The 27,391-nt window shown below is 50.6% G+C and overlaps 1 protein-coding gene across 2 annotated transcripts in view; it reads left to right on the top strand.

Moving 5' to 3' along the window:
- Nucleotides 1-13,853, top strand: part of LOC119974638 — a 33,332-nt gene extending 19,479 nt beyond the window's left edge. For both annotated transcript variants that reach the window (XM_038813704.1, XM_038813703.1), the window contains exons 5-6: nt 7,349-7,490; nt 13,381-13,853. In XM_038813704.1, the coding sequence (XP_038669632.1) occupies nt 7,349-7,490; nt 13,381-13,618 (380 nt within the window). In that variant the 3' untranslated portion in view covers nt 13,619-13,853. The remainder of the gene's footprint in view (nt 1-7,348; nt 7,491-13,380) is intronic.
- Nucleotides 13,854-27,391: the final 13,538 nt, after the last annotated feature.

A 27,391-nucleotide genomic window follows, 5' to 3' on the forward strand; every position in this document is an offset into this window, starting at 1 on the left:
TACCCCAAGCCCTGCGATGCTCACTGGGCACGGAAGGCCTCGATGGTGCCCTTGGACACCGCATGCTCCATTTCCAGGGACACCCGACCACGAATGTAGCCGCGGAAGATGGGCAGACAGTCTTGCCGGACGACCCCCTCGGTTGCCCGCTGCCTGGACCTATAAATGGCGCGCTTCGCCAAGCCCAGGAGCAGGTTCATAAGGAGGTGCTCTGCCTTCCCCGCCCCTCTCCGCACCAGGTGCCCGTAGATTAGGAGCATAGGGCTGAAGTGCAAACAAAACTCCAGCAAAAGATTGGTTAGAAAACTAAAAAAGGAGTGCAGCCTAAAACATGTAACATAGATATGGTCCACGGACTCCACAAGGCCGCAAAAATGGCAGGCTTCTTGGGAGTCATGAATCGGTGCAATAGGTGACTGCATGGCACTGTTGTGCATGCAACACCCTCCACCCCAGGTCCCCAAGATTGAGGCGGGAGGGCTCTTCCATAGAAGGACCGCCAGTGGGGACCTCCACCGCCAGACGGCAACAAGGCACGCCATGGCATGTCTGGACGACGGGCGAGGTTAAGGAGATGAAGGGTGTGCAGCAGCAGCCCGTATAGGAAAGCCTTCCGCGCAGCGTGAAAAGACACGGAGGGTATTTCCGCGAGGCAGCTAGTATTTTGGGGCACCAGCCCCCAAGGTAGGTTTCGAGGCCTGGGACCAATGTGGAATTCTGTCCAGGCAGGGTTTCACCCAGACGGGATACCACCACACACCTGCGTGTCCTCCAAATCACGAGTGCCATCGGGTCCAAGCACGACCGTTTTGAGGTCTCGGATGGCATTGGCTGCGAGCTGGACGTTCACCGCTGCAGGTTGTGCTAACTCATAGGGTGTCATCGAGCCCACTCCTCCGCCACCCAGCATGTCCCCGATCCTGGTCACCCCGGCAGCCACAGTTCGCTCCTCCGCCAGCCACTCAAAATAGTATTGGTGGAGGTGCGGCTTCCTGAGCAGCGGCTCCCTGACGACAGCCACCACTCCTGACGGGGTGGAGCTGCGGTGCGAGGCGATCACGTTCCAGACTTTGAGCAGGTCCTGGTAAAAGACGGGCAGCACCTGCAGAGGGTAACAAAGACCCTGCAGATCTATGAACAGGAGCTGCACGTCCTAATTCAGGCCGTGCACCTGGCGGAAGAAATGCTTCACCAGGGCACACCATCGTGGAGGGGGATCAACGGAAAGTTTTAGTTGCAGGGTCTGAAGGCGGAAGGTCGCCACCTGGGTGCGAAGGCGCATCAACACCTGGCCGCCCTCCCTAAGCGGAAGATTCAGAACCTCAGCAGCGACCCAGTGCAGTCTCTTGTCACAGAAGAACTCTACAAGCATTCTCTGGATATTTGTGACAAAGTCAGGGGGAGGGGTCAAAGTGACCAGCCGGTACCACAACATGAAGGCTATCAGCTGGTTTATGACGAGAACCCGACCCCTATAGGACAGCACTTGGAGCAGTCCTGTCCAGCGTCCCAGGCGAGTGGTGATCTTGGTCTCCAGCTCCTGCCAGTTAGCCGGCCAGGATTCCTCAGCCGGTCAAAGATGGACTCCCAAATTGAGGAAACTGGTCCTGCTCCAGGTGAAAGGCCGCAGCTCCTCCGGGAGGGGGTCCGTCTGCCACGGACCGACCAGGAGTCCGGAACATTTGGCCCAGTTGGTCCTGGTAGAGGACGTGCGGAGTACACAGCCTGGCACTCTCACAGCTGGCCAGCCTGGGGAGCATAGACATTCACAAAGTGAAGTACCTTGACCCCCTCGTGGACCGTCAAGTGCAGCAACCAGCCTGACACTGGCTCCTTGACCCTCCCAAGATCTCCTGCTGAAAATGTGGAGCCAACAAGATAGCCACCCCGCCTAAAAGTGAGGTTAGGTGACTCATGTAGACCCCCCCTCGCCACTCCAGAAGCTATGTGGCTTCGTCTCCCAGAGCGGTGAGGGTTTCTTGCATGAAGCACGCCATACACTTCCCGCCCAGAGGACCAAAAAGTTCTGGAACCTGCGGAGCGCGTCCCTGCTGCCGTTAATGTTGAGGCTGGCTATGGTCACCTCCATGTCAGTAGTAAAGTGCTATCTTCTCCTTCACCTTTTCAGTGCTCGGAAGGTGCAGAGGAGCGCAGGCCCCTCTGCTCCCTCAGGAGTCCGGTGAGGAAAGATTTCTGCCAGCGCTGCTCAGAAGCGTCCGCGTCTCCCACCTCTTTAACGTAGGCGCAGGAAGACCGGATGAGCAGCGCCAAGTCCGACCACCGGTCGAGGGCTCGCTGCACTCTGTTTCGGCAACCGCGGTTTGCACCCAGAAAATCGTGGAGTTCCCCTCGGGGGATGAGGGGCGACTCAGGTCGGCCATGAGGGATTCCACCATCTCGCTGCTGATGTAGCCAAAATCATCCCTGTGCCCCCCACCGAGCAACCGTCCTCCTCCGGGCAGTCGCCATCTGGGACCGAGTCCTCCGCCACATTGAGTGTGGCGGACGGCACGGTCGCACCAACCAGCCCTCGGTCTGCCTCGATCCCACCCCCCGGATCATCGACAGACGGGTTCCTCGCAGACTCCGCTAATTGTATCAGGCCACAGGGAGGTGGCGGCTCAAATACCCCCCCCCCCCCCCCCCCCCCCCTTGCGATGCCGGGCCACCGAATGGACCCGGGAACAGTTCCGGAATAAGCTCCGGGATGGAGATAGGGACTGCCGGCGCCGGAGGCTGGGATGGAGAGGGGAGGCACTCCTCGCCACCACCACCCAATGACCCTGAGGTCAAGGAGCCGTCACAGCCCTCCAGCGTTGTAAAAAGGAACGCCTCTGGGGTGCAAAATGGCACCGGGAGAAACGGACCCTCCGGGGTCTCGTTTGCACCCGGCTCCGAGGCATCCTGCTCGGGGGGGGGGGGGGGGGGGGGCTGCGACAGCTCAGGTGTCGACAGATGATGGACTTTGTCTAATCTCTTCCGGGGGCGCGGTGTAATGTCGAGGGGCAGCGGTCGGAGCCCCACCCGCTCCTTTCCGGGGGTGGTCCTGATGTTTCGCTCCTCCCCTCCAAGGAGTGGTGCCACTTGTGGGGGGTGCCCTGCGCCAAAGAAATCGCCATTCTCGCAACACCCCGCCTTTCCCTCAACACCTTTCCCCCGGGTTCGAGATGTTCCCGTCTTCTGCACCGGCCTGGGAGCACGCGTATCACCCCCGCAAACCCCCCCCCCCCTCCATCCCCGCCTTGCTGACCCGTGCCAAAATGACGAGGGGCCCAGTGCCCGACACTGAAGGGTCAATGGGCCCAGGATGAGCTTGAGTGTACGCGGCGGCCCCCAGGCCTGAGTTCTGGGGCGAAGGGGTCTGAAGGCTGATGGGATCGGGGTTATTTGCAGCCGATCCCCGCCTTGCCTTCTTTCGGGCCTGGCGGTCTGGTGGATGCCCTCCCTCCTCCACTCCAGCAGCCGACCGGCCAGTCTGCGCCAGCACGGTGTCCCCCTGTAGGGTCGGGGTGGGTATGCCAATGGAGGGGGAGGGGCCGGCGGTGCCACTCGCAGCCACCTTGGTGTCACTGGTGGCTTTGGAAGCGGGGCAGTTCTTCCGCACGTGCCCCACCTTCTTGCAGGTGTGGCACCGCATACCATCTGCAGACCAGTAGATGCGGAAGGTCTCCCCTAGATGGGAGACCTCGAATCCCCCCTCTAATACATCCTCCCAGGCCAAGCGGATGAAAGCCTGGAGCCGGAAGGAGTAGATGTGCCTGAGAGGGCAGTTCTTCAGGCCAAGAGGGAGCGGCGCTGCCTCAGAACGAACCTCCCCCAGTAGTTGGAGGTGGGGGAGGAGGAGCTCGGTAGGGAGGTGAGGCGGGACATTGGACAATATGACCCCCTCGGCAATGGCCTCAAGAGGGTCCACCGCCACATAGGTCCCACCCACCGCGAGCCCCTTTTCAACCGCAAAGTGAACCACCCTCTCGGCCCTCAGGAAGAACACGACTTTTCTGTACATTTGAGAGGCGATCACAATGGCCGAGGGGCAGACGACCCCGGCCGTCGCGCGAACACACGCCTCTATGGTGACGGTGGGGTGAGCATAGCACTTTCCGCCCAGCTTTCGGGTCAGCAACCGGAAAGATGGCGGTGCTGCGGGAGCAGTGGAGGCCGAGGAGGCTACCACCTGTGGCTCTGGTCGGCCCCGCCACTGGTGTAGGAGGAGTGGCCATCAGGGCAAGTGCCACGCCCACCCCAATGAGGGCTTTGTCGTGTCGGAATTTAATTGACGAAATAGAGAGTGGGAAGGTTGTTGTCAGGGAAATGATGAGGTGGAATGACGTACTCTCCCCGTTGGAAGGTATACGAGGGAACAAAGCAGGGAAGGGAAGAGAAGAGAGGACAAGGAGCACTGTTGGAGGAGGTCAGCAACACATGAGGGTGGGGCACCGTAGATGGAATGGTGCCCGAGGTGAGAGACTCCTGAGACTCCGAGTGAAGCTGGAGGGTGGGGGGGATTGGAGATCTTCAGCCCAGGAGGGGGCCTAGCAAAAACAAAAACATAGTCCGTGCTGCCACCCTGGGTCACCACACGGAGGTAGGTGACGCTGGTTTAAAGAAGTCTTCAGCCCGAGTAGGGCTCAGCAAAATACAGTCTGTGCTCCACCCTGGAACGACCATCCAATGGAACCAATCTCCTCCCTGCTGGTGTATGGGATCTTCAGCCCGGGAGGGGCCCAGCTCAATGTCCCCGTCCAGGAACAAGCTCACTAGATGGAATGAGGAAGGCCTGACAGTTGGGAGAACTGGGCAGGGCCGGGCCCTCAGCCCAGGAGGGCCCAGCAAACAAACAGTTCAAAGGGGCTTTACTCCCACCTTGTTTTTGCTGCCACCTTCCTGTTGTTGTTGTTTCTTCCCTCTTTCCTCTCTCCTTCTTCTTTCCTTCCTCTCTCCCTCCACTTACTTCCCTCTCTCTCTCCTTCCTGCAGACAAGTCAGCAACAGCCAGCACTCAGCAACAGAGACAGAGAGCAGCTGCAGTTACTCAAGGTGGATTGGCCATGCTAAATTGCCCCTGAATTGGGAAAAAAAATTGGATACTCTTTAAAAAAAATGTCATTCCCCCAGCGCCTCAATGGAGCATTAGAATTGATTTCCATGCTCAAGTCATGGCTTGAGATTTGAACCCAGAACCTCATGATTCAGGGCATGAGAGGATTACCAATGGAGCCATTGGAGGATCAGCCTAGATGCCTCCAGAGTGGGACTGGAACTTACAATCCACCTACCCAAAATCAAGAGCATTACCCACTGACAATCAAATCAGGCAGTAAAACCTGCTACCATAATGACAGTAGGCATTGTTATCTGTGACTGAATCATGGAATTTACAGTGCAGAGGAGTAATTCGGCCCATCGAGTCTGCGCCAGCCCTTGGAATGAGCACCCTATTTAAGCCCACGCCTCTATCCTACCCCTGTAACCCCTTAATCTTTTGGACACTAAGGGGCAATTTAACCCCTTTGCACCCTCCAAAAGAACACCCTACCCAGGCCCACTTCCCCACCGTATCTCTGTGACCCCACCTAACTGCACATCTTTGGACTGGGGGAGGAAACCGGAGCACCCAGAGGAAACCCACGCAGACACTGGGATAAAGCGAAAACTCCACACAGGCAGTCACCCGAGGCCGGAATTGAACCCGGGACCCTGGAGCAGTGAGGCAGTAGTGCTAACCACTGTGCCACGGTGCTGCTGTAGATTAACAGTCAGCAGTCATGTTGCGCGTCCACCTTTAGAAAATGCCTATGTCTTTAGTTGGATGTACATCTGGAGGAGAGGAGTGAGATCCTAAATGGCAAACATATTATCAAAACACGATGAACTAATCCCTGAATTAGCTACCAGCAGCCACAACCTGCAAGCTGTGACACACCTGCAGTGGGTAACAAGTGAATGAAACCATGTCTAGTCTGAAACACAGCAGCAGTGTCCAAAAGAATTGTGGAGTTGCAGTAGGAAAAGAACAGCGAGGGAGTTGGAAGGTGAACAATCTTGGGTTCATAGAATCGTAGAATCCCTACAGTGCAGAAAGAGACCATTTGGCTCATAGAGCCTGTACTGACCCTCTGAAAGGGCACTCCAACCAAATCCACTTCCCCAATAACGGTAGCATAGTGGTTAGCATAATTGCTTCACAGCTCCAGGGTCCCAGGTTCGATTCCCGGCTTCGGTCACTGTCTGCGGAATCTGCACGTTCTCCCCGTGTGTGCGTGGGTTTCCTCCGGGTGCTCCGGTTTCCTCCCACAGTCCAAAGATGTGCAGGTTAGGTGGATTGGCCATGCTAAATTGTCCTTAGTGTCCAAAATTGCCCTTAGTGTTGGGTTGGGTTACTGGGTTATGGGGATTGGGTGGGGTTGTGGGTTTGGGTAGGGTGCTCTTTCCAAGAGCCGGTGCAGACTCGCTGGGCCGAATGGCCTCCTTCTGCACTGTAAATTCTATGAAAAAAAACTCCTTAACATAACCTACAAATCCCTGGACACTAAGGGGCAATTTAGCTTGGCCAAACCACCTAACCTGCACACCTTTGGACTGTGGGCGGAAACCGGAGCACCCAGAGGCAACCCACGCAGACACGGGGAGAACGTGCAGACTCCGCACAGACAATCACCCAAGGCCGGAATCGAACCCGGGTCCCTGGTGCTGTGAGGCGGTTGTGTTAACCAATGTGACGATGTGCCCTCCCGTGAGTTGTGAAATAAGATTAGGTGGCAGTGCATTGTGTGGTGCCTTTGAGATAGTGAATGTATAGCAAGACCGAAGGCTGTATAAAATGGTGCATTTGAGGGCAAAGGAGCATTGACTTCATTAGTATGAATAACCCCCTTGTAATATCCACGTAAATACCAGAAAAATAATGATAATATTTCATACGAACACTGGCATTTCTAACATTGCAGAACTGCTCCAGTGCTGCACTTGGCGTCAGCCTAGTTGATAAGCTCCAGCCCTGGAGTGTGGTCTTGAACTCATGACTTTCTGCTTAAGTTATTGCAAGACGACAGAGTGAGTGAAACCAACAACTAAAGTGTGTGAAGTGTTCAAGACTTGGCAAAGGATCACTGAGCTGAGCACGTGGCTGAACATTTTCTCAATGGCAATTTCTCCATCACCCATTCTGACAAGAGTTCCAGTATTACACTCACACTTGATTCCAAGAGGCAGAAATCTATTTTCTCTCACTTCCTTGCAAATTCTATCCTCATATTTTGTCTATTTCCATAGGCATCACTGACTATGAATTTCTGCTGCCGAATCGGCTGAGCAGCAATCTCAAAAATGCTACTTGTGTGTGTTTGCAGCAAAGCCGGATAATGGTGGGAAGAAAAGCCGACTATGGAATCAAATGCAAACACTTGAACAAGAACTGGAGAAGGGTTATGTGGAGGAGGCACTTACCCTCAAAAGAGCACTAGGAGACATGAAGAGAGAATATTTACTACGGTAACATTTTATTTTATAAATTTAGAGTACCCAATTCATTTTTCCAATTAAGGGGCAATTCAGCGTGGCCAATCTACCTAGCCTGCACATCTTTGGGTTGTGGGGGCGAAACACACGCAAACACGGGGAGAATGTGCAAACTCCACACGGACAGTGACCCAGAGCCGGGATCGAACCTGGGACCTCAGCGCTGTGAGGCTGCAGTGCTACCCACTGCGCCACCGTGCTGCCCTTACTATGGCAACATAATGGCATATTGTTATCATTACAGATTAGCATGGTTCTGATGATGGTGAAAACACCGTAAACTTTTTATTTTTCACCACCTCAATTTTATAAATTCAGGTATGACATTGTCCCGGGATCTCTGTGGAGAGGCAATCACTATCAGATTGTCACACTGTTTTTATTTTTAACTTACCCGTGGCTGGAGGTTGCATATTTCACATCCGATCCTCCTGCCCAGGCCTGGTGAAAAATGTACAGGGCACCGGCTTTGCAGTCAAAGAACAAAGAAGAATACAGGACAGGAACAGGCCCTTCGGCCCTCCAAGCCTGCGCCAACCATGGTACCTGCCTAAACTAAAACCGTATGCACTTACAGAGTCCGTATCCTTCCATTCCCACCCTATTCATATATTTGTCTTGATGCCTCTTGGGGGCTGTTTAGCTCAGGGCTAAATCGCTGACTTTGAAAGCAGACCAAGGCAGGCCAGCAGCACGGTTCAATTCCCGTAACAGCCTCCCTGAACAGGCGCCGGAATGTGGCGACTAGGGGCTTTTCACAGTAACTTCATTGAAGCTTACTCGTGACAATAAGCGATTTTCATTTCTTAAATGCCTCCAACATACCTGCAATGCAGTCCTTCCAATGCAGGGCAGCAGTGGCAAGAAAAGTGAAGCCACGACCCCTATTTATGGCACTAACTGGCTTAAACTGAGTAACCTTAAAGGTCCAAATCACTTTGAGAAGCCAGGGAGAAGCTCGGTGTGTAAGGCGAGTGGGTAAAGGGGGGGGGGGGGGGGGGGGGGGTAGGGTGGTCAGGGGAGGTTGGGGTTGGATGGTCCGGTGAGAGTCAGGTTGTTTGAGGGGGACTGGCTGGTCAGAGCTTAAGGGATTGGGGGTAGTTAGGGGGAATGGGAGGAGGGTCGGGGGATTGGGGGGTGTGGTCAGGGGGCGGCAAGGTAGTTAGGCTGTGGAGGGCGATCAGGTGGGAGGGTAAAGGGGGAGTCAGTCTGTAGTATCGTCACCCATTAGTTAGAAGTAGTTTTAATCCTTCTAACGTTTCCTGGGTAACTATTCTGCTAAGAGATTCAGAGTCACCCTACGTCTCCAATGGAAATCGGATGATTCCAGGTGCAGGATATTTGCCCATCAGACGTTTAAACTTCCTGGCAAATTCCCATGCAATCCTTGTCTGGAGACCTCTGATTGTTTCCCAGCATATCTTCCAGGATACCTCCAGGGTATGATCCCCCTTCCCCACACCCCCTCAGAGAAAGCAAGGTCTGGGCCAATGTTTTTTTTCAATATTTAAAACAATTTTATTTAAAGATGTTGATCACCAGCAGTGTTTCTTAAGGTTTTGGGAAAGAAAATGTTGGAAAATATTCCGCAACTCGGGCATCATCTGTTTTTTTTAAAGTTATCTAATTCTGGAATATTTATACCTGCAGGATCTGATTCAATATTTAATATGTATAAAACAGATAGAAAGCCAATCTATCTGATCTCTGACACTGGCCTAACCATCTACTAATCTATCCTATCATTGGCAGTATCCTAACTCATCTCTAATCTATTTTATCACAGTATCCTTGTTATAATTCAGACAGCCAGGTGTGAAGGATAAAACTGGAGCCAATCTTTACACACTTTTATAAGCATTTACTAACACAGACACACATTACAAACATGCATCTCCTGACCTCAACAAACACAGTGGGCTGGATTCTCCGCTGTCGGGATTGTTGCGCCGGCAACCCGGGAGTTTCCCGATGGCGTGTGGTTACCCACAATAGGAAACCCCATTGGCCGGCTGCAAGACAGTGAATCAGGGGGCTCGCTGCACCAGGGACGGAGAATCCTGCAGTTTCATTATTTTTCTACATATGCAAGTGAATTTCCAATTAATGCCCACCACCTGCATATAATTAAATGTAATTAATATACAATTAACAATCCAAACACTTCAACATTCAAATCTATCACTGAGACTGGCCCAACCCATTTAACATTCTGCTTAAGCTGCACAACGTTTCTTACTTTCCCCAAAAGGAAATCAACCAAAACCCTGAATATGTCCCTCATCCCACATTATCCATCTTTGGCTGATTCCCTTCCTTGGTACGACAGTTCCATCATGCCCCCCACAACATCTCCAATCACCAACAGCTTACCTTTCACTCTTGCAGAACCACAATATGTAGATTTAAACATTAATGGCTTAACATGCAAAGGTCTGTAGTAGTGTTCTGTGCGAGAATGTATTCAAAAAATAGGTTTCCAACATAGTTTCAGAGAAAGAATTTCATAGAATTTACAGTGCAGAAGGAGGCCATTCAGCCCATTGAGTCTGCACCAGCTCTTTGAAAGAGCACCCTACCCAAGCCCACACCTCCACCCTATCCCCGTAACCCCACCCAACACTAAGGGCAATTTGAACACTAAGGGCAATTTAGCATGGCCAATCCACCTAACATGCACATCTTTGGACTGTGGGAGGAAACCAGAGGAAACCCACACAGACACGGGGAGGATGTGCAGACTCCGCACAGACAGTGACCCAAGCCAGGAATTGAACCTGGGACCCTGGAGCTGTGAAGTAATTGTGCTAACCATTATGCTACCATGCTGCCCCTCTAAACATATTCAACGATTACTTAGAATTTACGTTTAGACTTTTGGCCAATTGTTAAACAATTTCAATGTCAAAGGACATTTATTTTCCCCCAATTTTCTCACAACTTTCTGAGAGTGCTGATCATTTGAGGAGGTTCAGCTCCAATGGGTATTCATTGATAGGCTGCCCATCACTATGCCCAAGTAATCATTTTATTTGACGCTTGGTAGCCAAGAACTGGAATATTGATGAGAAAAAATGCGTCCCCAAAAGGTTTCCTTTTGCATTCACAGGACAAATAAATGCAAGAATGCCAAATTTCAAATGATCACAAATGTATCCTGCAGGAAAAAGGGGTGTTGATTGGCTGATGGTGCTGATTGGCCGGCAAGTCAACTCTGACTGGCCATGGCGGCACGGTGGCGCAATGGTTAGCACTGCTGCCTCACTGGTGCCGAGGACCCGGGTTCGATCCCGGCCCCGGATCATTGTCCGTGTAGAGTTTGCACATTCTCCCCATGTCTACGAAGGTCGCACCCGCACAATCCAAAGATGTGCAGGGCAGGTGGATTGGCCACACTAAATGGCCCTTTAATTGGAAAGGCATTGGCACGGAGAAAGCGATGGGAAGCTGTAGGCTCCTTAAACTCATGGGTAAATCAAAAGGTGCCAGGCCTGCCTACATTGTTTTGGCTTGCAAAGAATGGGTCCCTGTATATGAATGTGTGTCTATGGTCCCTGTTGCTTTTTCTATGGCAATGGCTCAGCCAGTCAGAGTTTATTTCCCATCCAATCAGCACCTTTTTCTCTTGCAGTATAAATCTTTCGATTTATCGTTTGAAACCTGGGATTCGTGAGGAGTGAAAGACAGAAAGACTCAGCAACATGTCTTTCATTTCAGCAATATTCTACATATGTGATAAAAGCAAATTACTGCGAATGCTGGAATCTGAAACTAAAGAGAAAATGCTGGAAAATCTCAGCAGGTCTGGCAGCATCTGTCGGAAGAGAAAAGAGCTAACGTTTCGAGTCCAATTACTTTGTCAAAGCTAACAGTCAGAGAATGTGGGGAATATTTATACTGTGGAGTGAAAATGAAAGATGAGTCATAGCCACAGAAGCTCAACGCAAACTGGATGAACAACATCTCATCTTCCGGTTAGACACGCTACAGCCTTCCGGTCTCAACATCGAATTCAACAGTTTCAGATGATTAGCTCTACCCCACGTCGACCCATTTGTTTTCATCCCATTTCATTTCAACTGTCACTTATCATTTCTTTCTTTCTTGCCTTTCTTAATATATATTTAACTGCGCCCCCCCCCCCTAATCTTATCCACCTTTCCTTACCCCTTCTCCCCTTTGCTTCCCCCTTCCCCTTCCCCCACATCTCCATCTGTCACATTTCACCCTCTAAAGTTTGTCTGCTCTTTGGCCTCTCACACCTTTTGTCCTCTCTGGGGACTGCCATTAGCACTCTTTCTCCTTGGTATCAGGGCCGACTCAAGGCATCGGCAACTCGGGCTGTCGCCCGGGGCGCCATGTGCTAGGGGGCGCCAGACTCGGGTCCCGCGCATGCGCAGTTGGGCCGGCGCCAACCAGCGCATGCGCGGTGGCCGCACTCCCCCAATGTGGCCGCACTCCCCCAGGGCGGCCCCCCCCCGGTCCGTCCCCTCGGTCCGCCCCCCCCGCTCGGTCCGCTCCCCCGCTCGCCCGCTCGGTCCGCTCCACCCCCCCCGCCTCGGGTCCGCCCGCCCCCCCCCCCCTCGGGTCCGCCCGCCCCGCCCCCCCCTCGGGTCCGCCCCCCCCCCCGCCCCGCCTCGGGTCCGCTCCCCCCGCCCTCCCCTCGGGTCCGCTCCCCCCGGGTCCGCCCCCCCCGGGTCCGCCCCCCCTCGGCCCCGCCCCCCCTCTCGGCCCCCCCCCCTCGGCCCCCCCCCCCCCCCCCCCCCCCCCCCCCCCCCCCAAGGGCGCCGAAGTTCAGCTTGCCCGGGGCGCCAGCAACCCTAGGGCCGGCGCTGCTTGGTATCTGTGGCCTTTAGCACCCGGTTTTCCTGGGTCTCTGTGGCTATGACTCATCTTTCATTCTCACTCCACAGTATAAATATTCCTCACTTTCTCTGACTGTTAGCTTTGACAAAGAGTCATTGGACTCGAAACGTTAGCTCTTTTCTCTCCCTACAAATGCTGCCAGACATGCTGAGATTTTCCAGCATTTTCTCTTTCATTCTATATATGTGAGCCTGATCTCTACTCCCGTTTTTTCAAGTCAATAGAGAGTAAAACTGGATGGTGGGCAAAACAGGCACCCAACCAGAACCCGCCCCATTCCTGCCAGGTGTTTTAGCTAACAATCACAGCTAGTGAGTGAAGAGGGAATCACAGTCAAACCCAACAAGCTGGTGCTTCAGAACATTTTCTGATCAGAACGCCATCAGTCATTGTAAAAAGTGAACTATTCCACATCGACGTGATTGTTTATTATTTACCCCAGTCCTCCGAGACCTATAAGGACACATCGGGTCACAATGACTCTGGCCTGCTCCCCACCCTAACTCCCTGAAGGGGATTCAGTGCCAAGCCACTTGTCATCGGTCCTGGGCGGCAGCTGCCATAAGATTTTTTTTAAATTCCAATGAAGGGGCAATTTAGCATGTCCTATTCCCCTACCCTGCACAACTTTGAGTTGTGGAGGTGAGACCTATGCAAACATGGGGAGAATGTGCAAACTCCACACAGACAGTGACCTGGGGCCAGGTCCTTGACGGCGTGAGGCAGCAGTGCTAAGCACTGCACCACTGTGCTGCCCACCTGAAGATTTTAACACTGGGAGATCATTACCTGTCCTTTTCCTCGGAAAGTAGCATACTAATAAAACTGAATCCTCAATGTCCAAACTGATACATGAAGAATGGGTACTTGGACATGTGAAATTGTACCCAACCGTGTAACAGCAGCTATGGGAAGAGTTGTGTGTGTGTGTGTCGGTTAGGAATAAAATATCTTTGATACTCTTTGTCAAGATTAACTGTTACATAATAACCTTTAGGCTGCAGGATTTGGAAGATGAGTTGGTCTTCACGGAAAGGGAGCGAGATGTGGCCAGAAAGGAGCAGAATATGGCCTTACAGGAGAGAGAATCGCTATTGAGAGAGAATAAGGAGCTTCTGAAAACATTAAAACATTTGCGCCAATCCCTGGAGCAACAGGAAAGGAAATGGTACAGAGCTGGCCAGAGCAGTCAGGCACTGCTCTATGTGGCACCCACCAGAAAAAAGTGGAATTAATTTCCGACAGTCCCAGCAGAACTTGGCATTCGGTGTGTTTTCTTTTCTATTTAAATGCAACTTTTTGAAGGTGGCAGCTCACTTCCCTTTGGATTGTATCTAATCTCTACCGTGTTTTGTACCTGTCCTTCGTATTTCCAACACATTTCTTAATTTGATGATGTGCTTCCAAAGTACAATAATTAAAACGCTCACTTTGTTAACCTTCTGAAATGAACTCTAACTTTTCTGACAAGTCTCTTTTGCAACACTTTATCACAATGCCTTTTCCACATATGCCGCATCAACAATATTACCCTCATCAACCCTCTCTGTTACCTCATCAGAAAACGGAAGCACGTTTGTTGAACATGATTGATCCTCTTTGTTGTAGCCACAAAGAGAAAGATTCAGATGCGGCAAATGCCGAGTTCGTATAACATAGTGCAAGGGTTTTATTTACATGGTGCTGCTCAAACAGGGTACAAAGGTGATCTCCACAAAAGCTCGTGAATCATGTGTAATACGTGACATTACACTAGCCAATGGTGTTAGTCTGATACATAACACCCCTCTCTCTTTGCTCCTTGCGAATGTGAATGCTTTTCTCCCAATTGAACTGAGAAAGGTCGCAGTGTGCAGGTCTGCTGGTGTTTGAATGGCTTTAAGGGACGACGGGAACCGTTCCTCTTCAGAGTTCCATGTCTCATCCTCCTCATCAAGCGCATCCATGGCGCCTTTTCTTCCCACCATTTTTGGATTACAGCTCCCTGATCTGAGCTACTCAGCCTGCAACCTGTCTTCACTGCCATTTATTTTCTGTTTAAAGTAGACAAACTCACAGCACACAAGGAGGCTAGCTGTTTAGCTGTCTCTGTGCCTCGCTATCTATTCCCAAGCAGTAGTTTGCAGAGTCGGGTTCACGTTCCCGTGGTTCATTTCAGAGCCTTGTGCGTGGTCTCCACAGCTCTACCCACTACAACGGTAAGTGTACTGAAAACTATGATCCTCCGTTTGAAGTAAGCCCCTTGTAACCAATACCTTTTTTGCTTTTTGAAAACCCTTTTCTTGCACTAGCAGTAGTCACGATCAACCGGATGATTCGCCGACGCCACGCTACAAACTGTATGGTGTCCAAGTATTTACTTGAGAGTTGCTTTTACTTGCCACAATTATGATTTTACCTTGGAAGTCAACAATATTTTCCCCCACCTCACTCCCAATGGTACATGGACCTGGATCTCTTTTGATGATTCCTTCTTCTAGCTCGATGTCGAAAGTTGTTTTTCTCCTGTTTTTTTTTTATGGCCCAGATCTTGTCGCCAGTTTCTCTTTTGTTATGTTCTTTGTTGTAGCCACAAAGCGAAAGAATCAGGGGTGGCACAAGTTGATTTCATACAAAATAGTGCCAGGGGTTTATTTACAAGATGCTGTTCAATGATGTTTCCCGATGATTACCCACCATCTAGGTTAAACTGAATAGCTTTATTTGCTGATCTTTGTGGTGATATGCATATCCATAGCAATGTATATATTTAGCTATACGATCTCCGACCAGCAGGTGGTGATAGAGATCCACCAAGTGACTCCAGAGATTCAGCAGTTGGCAGTAAGGTATACAGTAAGTCGCATTAGAAGTAGCTCTGGGAGAATTCAATTACTCGTTAACGTTTGTATTGTAGTTTGTCAGTTATCTTTCCACGTGTTTATTCTGTTATTAAACTATCTTACTAGTCAAAGAACTAGATGTTCTGTGTGCACCCTTACCACGGCCACAACACAGAACATAACATGGTACCAAGAGTGTAGAACAATTGAAGATAACTATGGAAAAGATGGGCGAAACAGATCGAAGAAAGAAAAAGGACATTTTTTCCACTTACCTGGTAAACTAAAGCTGAGGGGGTTCCGTCAAGGGTTCTCAGATGTTATGTCCAAGATTCTGGGTGTAGAGGTAGACTCCTGAGGTGCCGATATTTGGAGTGTCGGAAGAGCTGGGGAAAGAAGCTGATGTCTTGACTTTTGCCTCCCTGATAGCTCAGAGACGGATTCTGTCGAGCTGGCGGGACCCGGAGTCGCAAATGGCAGGGGTGTGGGTGAGCAACCTTGCAGAACTCATGCACTTGCAAAAGGTTATGTTTGCCTTATGGGGAGCAGAGGAGGGGTTTACCCGGAGGTGGCAGCCGTTTATCGAATTCTTCAAAGTGAATTAAGGCATCAGTTGGGGGGCGAATCACTATTTATATATGGAAAATGCCTTTAATAAAAATATTTCTAAAAAGAAAGAAACTTCCGGGTTCGGATCCTGACCCTGGATCACTGACCGTGTGGAGTTTGCACATTCTCCTCGTGTCTGCATGGGTTTCACCCCCATAACCCAAAGATGTGCAGGGTAGGTGGATTGGCCACACTAAATTGCCCCTTAATTGGAAAAAATAATTGGGTACTCTAAATTTTAAAAAAAAGAAACTTCAACCTGACCGTTTGACCCTTAAGAATGAGTCACTGAATGGCTGTCACTTATTTTGTTTAGCTGAAACAGGCACAATGTGTGTACATGTTCTTCCTGTCTGCAAAAAAACAGGGATATGTGTATTAATACATGTCACTTCCAGTACACATTATTTTCCCCTTATATTGGCATTCTTGGGAAGTTCCAGATGAGTGCAAGGTGAAAAGCTTCAACATGTACCTTCTGCACTGTAAATCTATGATCTATGATGTCTCTTTTATCAACAGTTTCCCAGTTTCTTGTGGGCCTGGACTCATAACACAATATTGCTTCGAACTCAGCATTACATTTCTAACCTGGGGCCCACAGGATGATTGATACAAAACCTTGAAAAGTATCATTCTGGACTTATATGCCTGGTCTTCTAAGGTTGCAATAACTTGTTAAATCGGACCACTGGGAGCTTTTCTACATCGCATATGTCCTGTACCTTGCCTGGAAGGACTTAGTGGTAAAGTGTAGAAAGGGATTTACTCTACATCCAACCATGGCTGTGCCTTACAGACATGGGCTTGATACTAACAAGGGAAGCCTGGGATGTTTTATCCCTAGTAATAACCTCCCAAGTGAACATCAAAACAACATTTTTCTATTTAAGTGATGTGACATTTCTCTTGTGCTGGCACCTGGAAGATGTCATTCAATATTGATTCACTTAGAATGACTAAGCAACCAACACCAAGCAGCCTTTTGTGCTCAAGGGTATTGAGTGGAAAGAAGTCTTGGAAGTTAGAATACATGAATATCTGAAGATGCCTGTGGATATTGCAAAGGCATATAGGCCTAGAAATGCAGTTTGGACATCTAAGGTCCCACAGTGGCCAGAAGGTAGCACAAACAACTGGCAACTGCCATATTGGTTTAGGACAAATATTAGACATTTGCCACACATGCTTGAAGCAAGTAATTTATCAAATATCCTCTTAATGTTCTCTTTTCAAAGGAGAATAGTATCGGATTCTACAGTCTATCCACAAAATGAAGAGAGAGGGTTAGGGTTGCCAGCTCTGAATTAATGTATTCATGAAGGTTTCATCATATATCTTGCACCCACGCTCTTGCCATTAGTCAACCAATACATCCATTCTTGGGACATACTGCCTTCCTGTGCCAATTGGGAAATAAATAGACTGATTACCCAATTGGATGATGCTTCACTGTTTGACTGTTAGCCAAACAGCTCCACGCAACCCCCCCCCCCCCCCACCCCCCCCCCCCCCAACCCCCGCCCACCTCCACCACCATCCCCTCAGGGCAGCACAGTAGCATAGTGGTTAGCACAAATGCTTCACAGCTCCAGGGTCCCAGGTTCAAATCCCGGCTTGGGTCACTGTCTGTGTGGAGTCTGCACGTTCTCCCCGTGGGTGCATGGGTTTCCTCCGGATGCTCCGGTTTCCTCCCACAGTCCAACGGCGTGCAGGTTAGGTGGATCGGCCATGCTAAATTGCCCTTAGGGTCCAAATTGCCCTTAGTGTTAGGTGGGGTTATGGGGATAGGGTGGAGGTGTGGGCTTGGGTAGGGTGCTCTTTCCAAGAGCCGGTGCAGACTCGATGGGCCGAATGGCCTCCTTCTGCACTGTAAATTCTATGAAATATTCTGATGAAGCTAACTCCTGTCATTTGCGTCATTTCCGTTCCCGCAAAATCTCACAAAGGGTGCAGTGGCCTTGTGCATGGGTAGACGTGGTACATACGCAGTGCTGGATTTCTATGTGTGGAAAGATATGGGAAAGGTGAGAGTTTAACAGTGTAACTATTTAACCTGAGAGTCTAAATCATGGATGAACAAAGTTTACGGGTCGCTAACTGCAACTTGGTATACATACACATCCACATGGGTAAACAAATGTGTGATGGGGGAATCACAAATGAAATTAGCGGGTACGATGTTGTGGTAATCACAGAGTTGTGGCTGCAAGGGGACCAGGGCTGGGTTATCAAAAGGACAGGGAGATGGGCAGAGGGGGTGGGGTTGCATTGTTCGTAAGAAATGAACTTAAATTGATAGCAAGGAGCGATATAGGGTCGAAAGGCGTAAAATCTGTGTGGTTAGAGTGGAGGAATCGCAAAGGAAAAAAAGACCCTGGTGGGAGTTATGTACAGGCCCCCTAGCATTATACAGGATTTGGGACAGAAAATAAACCAGGAGATAGAAAAGCATATAAGAAAGTCAATATTACAATAATCATGGGGGACGTCAATATGCACGTGGACTTGGAAAATCAGATTGGTAGTGGATCCCAAGAAAAGGATTTGTGGAATGTCTACGAGATAGATTTTTGAAGCAGCATGTGATAGAGCCCACTAGGGAACAAGGAATTCTGGATGTGGTAAGGTGTAATGAAACAGACCTGATTCGGGAACTTAAGGTGAAGGAACCCTTAGGGGGCTGTGACCACAATATCATAGAATTTACCCTGCAATTTGAGAGGGAAAAGCTGGAATCAAATGTAATGGTTTTACAACTGAATAAAGGTAACTACAAAGACATGAGGGAGGAGCTGGCCAGAGTTGATTGGAATAAAAGCCGAGCAGGGAAGACAGTTGAACAGCAATTGCAGGGGTTTTGGGGCGTTATTCAGGAGGCACAATGGAAATTCATCCCAAGGAGGAGGAAACATGCTCAGGGGAGGAGAGGGCATCCATGGCTGACAAGGGAAGTCAAGGACAGCATAAAAGCAAAAGAAAAAGCATGCAAGGATCCATGGGAAGTCAGAGGATTGGGAATCCCTAAACAACAAGCAGAGGGCAACTAAAAAAATAATAAGGGGGGAAAAGATGAAATATAAGGGAAGATTGCAAAAGACTTTTTCAGGTAAGGGAGAGGCAAGAATAAACATTGGACCACAGGAAAATGAGGCTGGAGAAGTAGTAATAGCAAACAAAGAAATGGCAGGGGAACCGAATAGGTATTTTGCATCAGTCTTCACAGTGGAAGACACCAGTGGATTGGATTGGATTTGTTTATTGTCACGTGTACCGAGGTACAGTGAAAAGTATGTTTCTGCAAGCAGCTCAACAGATCATTCAGTACATGGGAAGAAAAGGGAATTAAACACAATTCAAGAAAATACAAGAAAATACATAATCGGGTAACACAACATATACAATGTAATGACATAACATAGAACATAGAACATAGAACGATACAGCGCAGTACAGGCCCTTCGGCCCTCGATGTTGCACCGACATGGAAAAAAATCTAAAGGCCATCTAACCTACACTATGCCCTTATCATCCATATGCTTATCCAATAAATTTTTAAATGCCCTCAATGTTGGCGAGTTCACTACTGTTGCAGGTAGGGCATTCCACGGCCTCACCACTCTTTGCGTAAAAAACCCACCTCTGACCTCTGTCCTATATCTATTACCCCTCAATTTAAGGCTATGTCCCCTCGTGCTAGCCACCTCCATCCGCGGGAGAAGGCTCTCGCTGTCCACCCTATCTAACCCTCTGATCATTTTGTATGCCTCTATTAAGTCACCTCTTAACCTTCTTCTCTCTAACGAAAACAACCTCAAGTCCATCAGCCTTTCCTCATAAGATTTTCCCTCCATACCAGGCAACATCCTGGTAAATCTCCTCTGCACCCGTTCCAAAGCTTCCACGTCCTTCCTATAATGAGGCGACCAGAACTGTACGCAATACTCCAAATGCGGCCGTACTAGAGTTTTGTACAACTGCAACATGACCTCATGGCTCCGGAACTCAATCCCTCTACCAATAAAGGCCAACACACCATAGGCCTTCTTCACAACCCTATCAACCTGGGTGGCAACTTTCAGGGATCTATGTACATGGACACCGAGATCCCTCTGCTCATCCACACTGCCAAGAATTTTACCATTAGCCAAATATTCCACATTTCTGTTATTCTTTCCAAAGTGAATCACCTCACACTTCTCCACATTAAACTCCATTTGCCACCTCTCAGCCCAGCTCTGCAGCTTATCTATGTCCCTCTGTAACCTGCAACATCCTTCCGCACTGTCTACAACTCCACCGACTTTAGTGTCGTCTGCAAATTTACTCACCCATCCTTCTGCGCCCTCCTCTAGGTCATTTATAAAAATGACAAACAGCAACGGCCCCAGAACAGATCCTTGTGGTACGCCACTCGTAACTGAACTCCATTCTGAACATTTCCCATCAACTACCACTCTCTGTCTTCTTTCAACTAGCCAATTTCTGATCCACATCTCTAAATCACCCTCAATCCCCAGCCTTCGTATTTTTTGCAATAGCCGACCGTGGGGAACCTTATCAAACGCTTTACTGAAATCCATATACACCACATCAACTGCTCTACCCTCGTCTACCTGTTCAGTCACCTTCTCAAAGAACTCGATAAGGTTTGTGAGGCATGACCTACCCTTCACAAAACCATGCTGACTGTCCCTAATCATATTATTCCTATCTAGATGATTATAAATCGTATCTTTTATAATCCTCTCCAAGACTTTACCCACCACAGACGTTAGGCTCACCGGCCTATAGTTACCGGGGTTATCTCTGCTCCCCTTCTTGAACAAAGGGACCACATTTGCTATCCTCCAGTCCTCTGGCACTATTCCTGTAGCCAATGATGACCTAAAAATCAAAGCCAAAGGCTCAGCAATCTCTTCCCTGGCTTCCCAGAGAATCCTAGGATAAATCCCATCCGGCCCCGGGGACTTATCTATTTTCACCTTGTCCAGAATTGCCAACACTTCTTCCCTACGCACCTCAATGCCATCTATTCTAATAGCCTGGGTCTCAGCATTCTCCTCCACAATATTATCTTTTTCTTGAGTGAATACTGACGAAAAGTATTCATTTAGTATCTCGCTTATCTCCTCAGCCTCCACACACAACTTCCCACCACTGTCCTTGACTGGCCCTACTCTTACCCTAGTCATTCTTTTATTCCTGACATACCTATAGAAAGCTTTTGGGTTTTCCTTGATCCTACCTGCCAAAGACTTCTCATGTCCCCTCCTTGCTCGTCTCAGCTCTCTCTTTAGATCCTTCCTCGCTTCCTTGTAACTATCAAGCGCCCCAACTGAAACTTCATGCCTCATCTTCACATAGGCCTCCTTCTTCCTCTTAACAAGAGATTCCACTTCTTTGGTAAACCACGGTTCCCTCGCTCGACCCCTTCCTCCCTGCCTGACTGGTACGTACTTATCAAGAACATGCAATAGCTGTTCCTTGAACAAGCTCCACATATCCAGTGTGCCCAACCCTTGCAGCCTACTTCTCCAACCAACACATCCTAAGTCATGTCTAATGGCATCATAATTGCCCTTCCCCCAGCTATAACTCTTGCCCTGCGGGGTATAATTATCCCTTTCCATCACTAACGTAAAGGTCACCGAATTGTGGTCACTGTTTCCAAAGTGCTCACCTACCTCCAGATCTAACACCTGGCCTGGTTCATTACCCAAAACCAAATCCAATGTGGCCTCGCCTCTTGTTGGCCTGTCAACATATTGTGTCAGGAAACCCTCCTGCACACATTGTACAAAGAATGACCCATCTAATGTACTCGAACTATATCTTTTCCAGTCAATATTTGGAAAGTTAAAGTCTCCCATAACAACTACCCTGTTACTTTCGCTCTTTTCCAGAATCATCTTCGCCATCCTTTCCTCTACATCCCTAGAACTATTAGGTGGCCTATAGAAAACTCCCAACAGGGTGACCTCTCCTTTCCTGTTTCTAACCTCAGCCCATACTACCTCGGAAGAAGAGTCCCCATCTAGCATCCTTTCCGCCACCGTAATACTGTCCTTGACTAGCAGCGCCACACCTCCCCCTCTTTTGCCCCCTTCTCTGAGCTTACTAAAACACCTAAACCCCGGAACCTGCAACAACCATTCCTGTCCCTGCTCTATCCATGTCTCTGAAATGGCCACAACATCGAAGTCCCAGGTACCAACCCATGCTGCCAGTTCCCCAACCTTATTTCGTATACTCCTGGCATTGAAGTAGACACACTTCAAACCACCTACCTGAACACTGGCACCCTCCTGCGAAGTCAAATCTGTGCTCCTGACCTCTATACTCTCAATCTCCCGTACCCCAAAACTACAATCCAGGTTCCCATGCCCCTGCTGAATTAGTTTAAACCCCCCCAAAGAGCACTAACAAATTCCCCCCCAGGATATTGGTGCCCCTCAGGTTCAGATGTAGACCATCCTGTCTATAGAGGTCCCACCTTCCCCAGAAAGAGCCCCAGTTATCCAGAAATCTGAATCCCTCCCGCCTGCACCATCCCTGTAGCCACGTGTTTAATTGCTCTCTCTCCCTATTCCTCATCTCACTATCACGTGGCACGGGCAACAACCCAGAGATAACAACTCTGTTTGTTCTCGCTCTGAGCTTCCATCCTAGCTCCCTAAAGGCCTGCCTGACATCCTTGTCCCCTTTCCTACCTATGTCGTTAGTGCCAATGTGGACTACGACTTGGGGCTGCTCCCCCTCCCCCTTAAGGACCCGGAAAACACGATCCGAGACATCACGTACCCTTGCACCTGGGAGGCAACATACCAAACGTGAGTCTCTCTCGCTCCCACAAAATCTCCTATCTGTGCCCCTGACTATTGAGTCCCCAATTACTAATGTTCTACTCCTTTCCCCCCTTCCCTTCTGAGCAACAGGGACAGACTCCGTGCCAGAGGCCCGTACCCCATGGCTTACCCCTGGTAAGTCGTCCCCCCCACAAGTATCCAAAACGGTATACTTGTTACTCAGGGGAACGACCGCAGGGGGTCCCTGCACTGACTGCTTCTTCCCATTCCCTCTTACAGTTACCCATCTATCTCCAGTCTGTCCAATAAGCATTGGCATTGGATGAAGTATACAAGGTGAAGTGTTAATGAGGTCAGTCAATAAATAAGAGGGCCATTTAGGAGTCTGGTGACAGTGGGGAAGAAGCTGTTTCTGAGTCTGTTTGTGCGTGTTCTCAGACTTCTGTATCTCCTGCCCGATGGAAGAAGTTGGAAAAGTGAGTAAGCCGGGTGGGAGGGATCCTTGATTATGCTGCCCGCTTTCCCCCGGCAGCGGGAGGTGTAGATGGAGTCCATGGATGGGAGGCAGGTTTGTGTGATGGACTGGGCGGTATTCATGACCCTCTGAAGTATACCAGAACTTCAAGAGAGTCAAGGGGCAGAGGTGAGTGAAGTGGCCATCACTAAGGAGAAGGTGCTGGGGAAACTGAAAGGTCTGAATCTGGAAAAATCACCTGGACCGGATGGTCTAAACACTGGGGTTCTGAAGAAGATAACTGAGGAGATTGTGGAGGCATTGGTGGTGATCTTTCAGGAATCACTGGAGGCAGCAAAAGTCCCAGAGGACTGGAAAGTGGCTAATGTAACACCCCTGTTTAAGAAGGGAGGGAGGCAGAAGACAGGAAATTATAAGCTGGTTAACCTGACTTCGGTTGTTGGTAAAAGTTTTGAGTTTATTATTAAGGATGAGATTGCAGAGTACTTAGAAGTGATTGGTAAAATAGGATGGAGTCAGCATGGATTCATCAAGGGGAAGTCATGCCTGACAAATCTATTAGAGTTCTTTGAGGAGGCCCGACTTCCGGTTACGGCCATGCTTAGCTAGGTCGCACGTTCGGCAGCTCCCGCCAAGAACGGACTTTTGGGCCCTTTTGAGGAGCGCCAGTGGCACTTGTACGACGGTTCCCAGCGTGGGAAGGTGATAGTTATGTTCCCCCAGCACTATATGGAGTGGACCAGGAGTGGAGCGATCAAAAAAGCGGTTTTGGAGCAGCGAAGAGAGCGGGGGAGGAAAAGCAAGATGGCGGCGGGTGGAGATCAAGCAATGTGGGCGCAGTGGTCGCGGGAGCAGCAGGAGTTCCTCAAAAACTGCTTTGCGGAGCTGAGAGCAGAAATGCTGGTGCCAATGAAGGCGTCGATAGAAAAGCTGGTGGTGACCCTGAAGGCCCAAGGGGCGGCAATTCGAGAGGTGCGGCAGAAGGACTCAGAGAACGAGGACAAGATTTTGGGCCTGGCGGCGAAAGTGGAGGTGCACAAGGCGCTACACAAGTGGTAGGAGAAGTTTGAGGACCTGGAAATAGGTCGAGGAGGAAGAATCTTCGGATTCTGAATCTCCCTGAAGGAGTGGAGGGGTCTGACGCTGGGACATATATAGTTACAATGCTCAAAACGCTGATGGGCGCGGGAGCTTTCCCGAGGCCCCTGGAGCTGGATGGGGCTCATCGAGTCCTGGCAAGGAGGCCCAAAACCAACGAGCCACCAAGGGCTGTAGTGGTGAGGTTCCACCACTTTATGGACAGGGAGTGCATCCTGAGATGGGTGAAGAAAGAACGGAGCAGCAGGTGGGAGAATACGGAGATCCGTATCTACCAGGACTGGAGTGCGGAGGTGGCCAAGAAGAGAGCTGGTTTTAATCGGGCCAAGGCGGTTCTCCATCAGAAGGGGGTGAAGTTTGGAATGCTGCAGCCAGCGCGATTGTGGGTTACGTTTCAGGACCGTCACCACTATTTTGAGACACCAGGTGAGGCGTGGACATTTATTCAGACTGAAAAGTTGGACTCGAACTGAGGGTTTACTGTATTGTGGGGGTGTTCTTCTTCTGGTTTTGGGTTGGGAAGAGGGGACATGGGAAGGGGTGAGTGGATATGATGTGGGGGCTGTGTGAGAGTGTGGGCGCCGCGACTGTAGGGGCAGGGCCCCGCTGATGAAAGGGGGGTTGGAGGCCCGGGGTCGGGGAGCTGGGGCGAGGTCACAGAAAAAGGAGCTGCGGCATTGGGGGCGGGGCCGGCTCGGATGGAAAACGCGGGATTTTTCCCGCGCTAAGGAAGGGAGGGGCGGGGTCTGGGGGGAAGGGCAGTGCTGGAGGAGAGCGCATATTGATCGGCAGGGGGAGGCGGGGGGATTCCCAAACTGGGGGGTCGTTGGAATGGCGGGAGTGGCCGGGGTCAGCAGGAGTCAGCTGACTTATGGGAGCATAATGGGGGGGGGGGGGCAAAATGGCTGGACGGTGGTCTGGCTGGGGTGGGGGTGGGGGCGGTGACTGTGTTGCTGCTGTATTGGCCAAAGGGGAGCTGGAGGTAGAAGAGGGAGTGGGGGCAGGGGTCCACCGCCTGGGGGATTGGAGGGTGCGGGAGGCGCGGGCACATGGCTGGCCTAAAAAAGGGGATGGCTAGTCAGCAGGGGGAGGGGGGGGCGAGTAGCCCCCTAATCCGGCTGATAACATGGAATGTGAGGGGCCTGAATGGGCCGGTCAAGAGGGCCCGGGTGTTCGCGCACTTAAAGGGATTGAAGGCAGACGTGGTCATGCTTCAGGAGACACACTTGAAGGTCGCAGATCAGATCAGGCTGAGAAAGGGATGGGTAGGGCAGGTCTTTCACTCGGGGCTGGATGCAAAGAATAGAGGGGTTGCTATACTGGTGGGGAAGCGGGTGTCGTTTGAGGCGATGAATATTGTGGTGGATAATGGAGGTCGATACGTGATGGTGAGTGGTGGGTTGCAGGGGACACGGGTGGTACTGGTGAACGTTTATGCCCCAAATTGGGATGATGCCGGATTTATGAAACGTATGTTGAGTCGGATCCCGGATCTGGAGGCAGGGAGCTTGATAATGGGGGGGACTTCAACACGGTGCTGGACCCAGCACTGGACCGTTCCAGGTCCAGGATGGGTAAGAGGCCGGCTGCGGCCAAGGTGCTCAGGGGGTTTATGGACCAGATGGAGGGAGTGGATCCGTGGAGGTTTGCCAGGCCAGTGGCCGGAGAATTTTCTTTTCTCTCCCACATCCATAAAGTCTATTCCCGGATAGATTTCTTTATAATGAGTAGGGCACTAATCCCAAAAGTGGAGGGAACGAAATATTCGGCTATAGCCATCTCGGACCACGCCCCGCATTGGGTGGAGCTGGAGTTGGGGGAGGAGAGGGACCAGCGCCCGTTATGGCGCCTCGATGTGTGACTGTTGGCAGATGAGGAGATGTGCGAGCGGATCTGGGGGTGTATTTAAAGATACATGGAGGCCAACGATAATGCGGAGGTGCAGCTGGGGGTAGTCTGGGAGGCTTTGAAGGCGGTGGTTAGGGGAGAGCTAATTTCCATTAGGGCTCATAGGGAGAAGAGAGAGAGAGGAGGGAGAGGGAGAGATTGGTGGGGGAGATATTAAGGGTGGACTGGAGCTATGCAGAGGCCCCCGAGGAGGGGCTGCTTAGGGAGCGACGAAACCTCCAAATGGAATTTGATCTATTGACCACGAGAAAAGCAGAGGCGCAGTGGAGAAAATGCAGGGGGCGGTATATGAGTATGGGGAGAAGGCGAGCCGGATGCTGGCACATCAGCTTCGTAAGAGGGAGGCAAGAGGGAGATTGGTGTAATTAGAGATAGAGGGGGGAATACGGTGCGGAGTGCGGTGAAAATAAAAGAGGTATTTTGGGACTTCTATGGGGATCTGTATAGGTCTGAGCCCCCGGAGGGGGGGGGGGGGGGGGGATGTGGCGATTCTTGGATCAACTGAGGTTCCCGAGGGTGGAGGAGGAGCAGGTGGCTGGTTTGGCGCCGATTGGGCTGGAGGAGCTGGTTAAGGGATTTGGGAGCATGCAGGCGGGGAAGGCTCCGGGACCGGACAGGTTCCCGGTTGAATTTTACAGAAAATATGTGGACCTGCTGGGCCCGTTGCTGGTGGGAGGAACACCAGGTGTCGTTATATGCTGATGACCTACTGTTACATGTCGCAGACCCAGTGGAGGGGATGGTGGAAGTTATGCAGATCCTTGGGGAGTTTGGGGACTTTTCAGGTTATAAGCTCAATGTGGGGAAGAGTGAGCTCTTTGTGGTGCATGCGGGGGACCAGGGGAGGGGGATAGACGAGCTACCGCTGAAGAGGGCGGAGAGGAGCTTTCGATACCTGGGGATCCAGATAGCTAGGAGCTGGGGGGCCCCTGCATAAGCTCAATTTGGCACGGTTCGTGGAACAAATGGAGGAGGATTTCAAGAGACGGGATATGTTGCCACTCTCCCTGGCGGGTAGGGTGCAGTCGGTCAAGATGATGGTCCTCCCGAGGTTCCTGTTTGTGTTCCAGTGCCTGCCCATCCGAATCCCCAAGGCTTTTGTTAAATGGGTAAGGAGGAGCATTATGGGATTCGTATGGGCAAATAAGACCCCGAGGGTGAAGAGGGTGTTTTTGGAGTGTAGCAGGGACAGAGGGGGGCTGGCGCTGCCGAATCTATGTGGCTATTATTGGGCAGCTAATGTGGCGCTGATCCGTAAGTGGGTAATGGAGGGAGAGGGGGCAGCAT

Source organism: Scyliorhinus canicula, chromosome 12 (assembly GCF_902713615.1).
Source record: "Scyliorhinus canicula chromosome 12, sScyCan1.1, whole genome shotgun sequence".
NCBI lineage: Eukaryota > Metazoa > Chordata > Chondrichthyes > Carcharhiniformes > Scyliorhinidae > Scyliorhinus > Scyliorhinus canicula.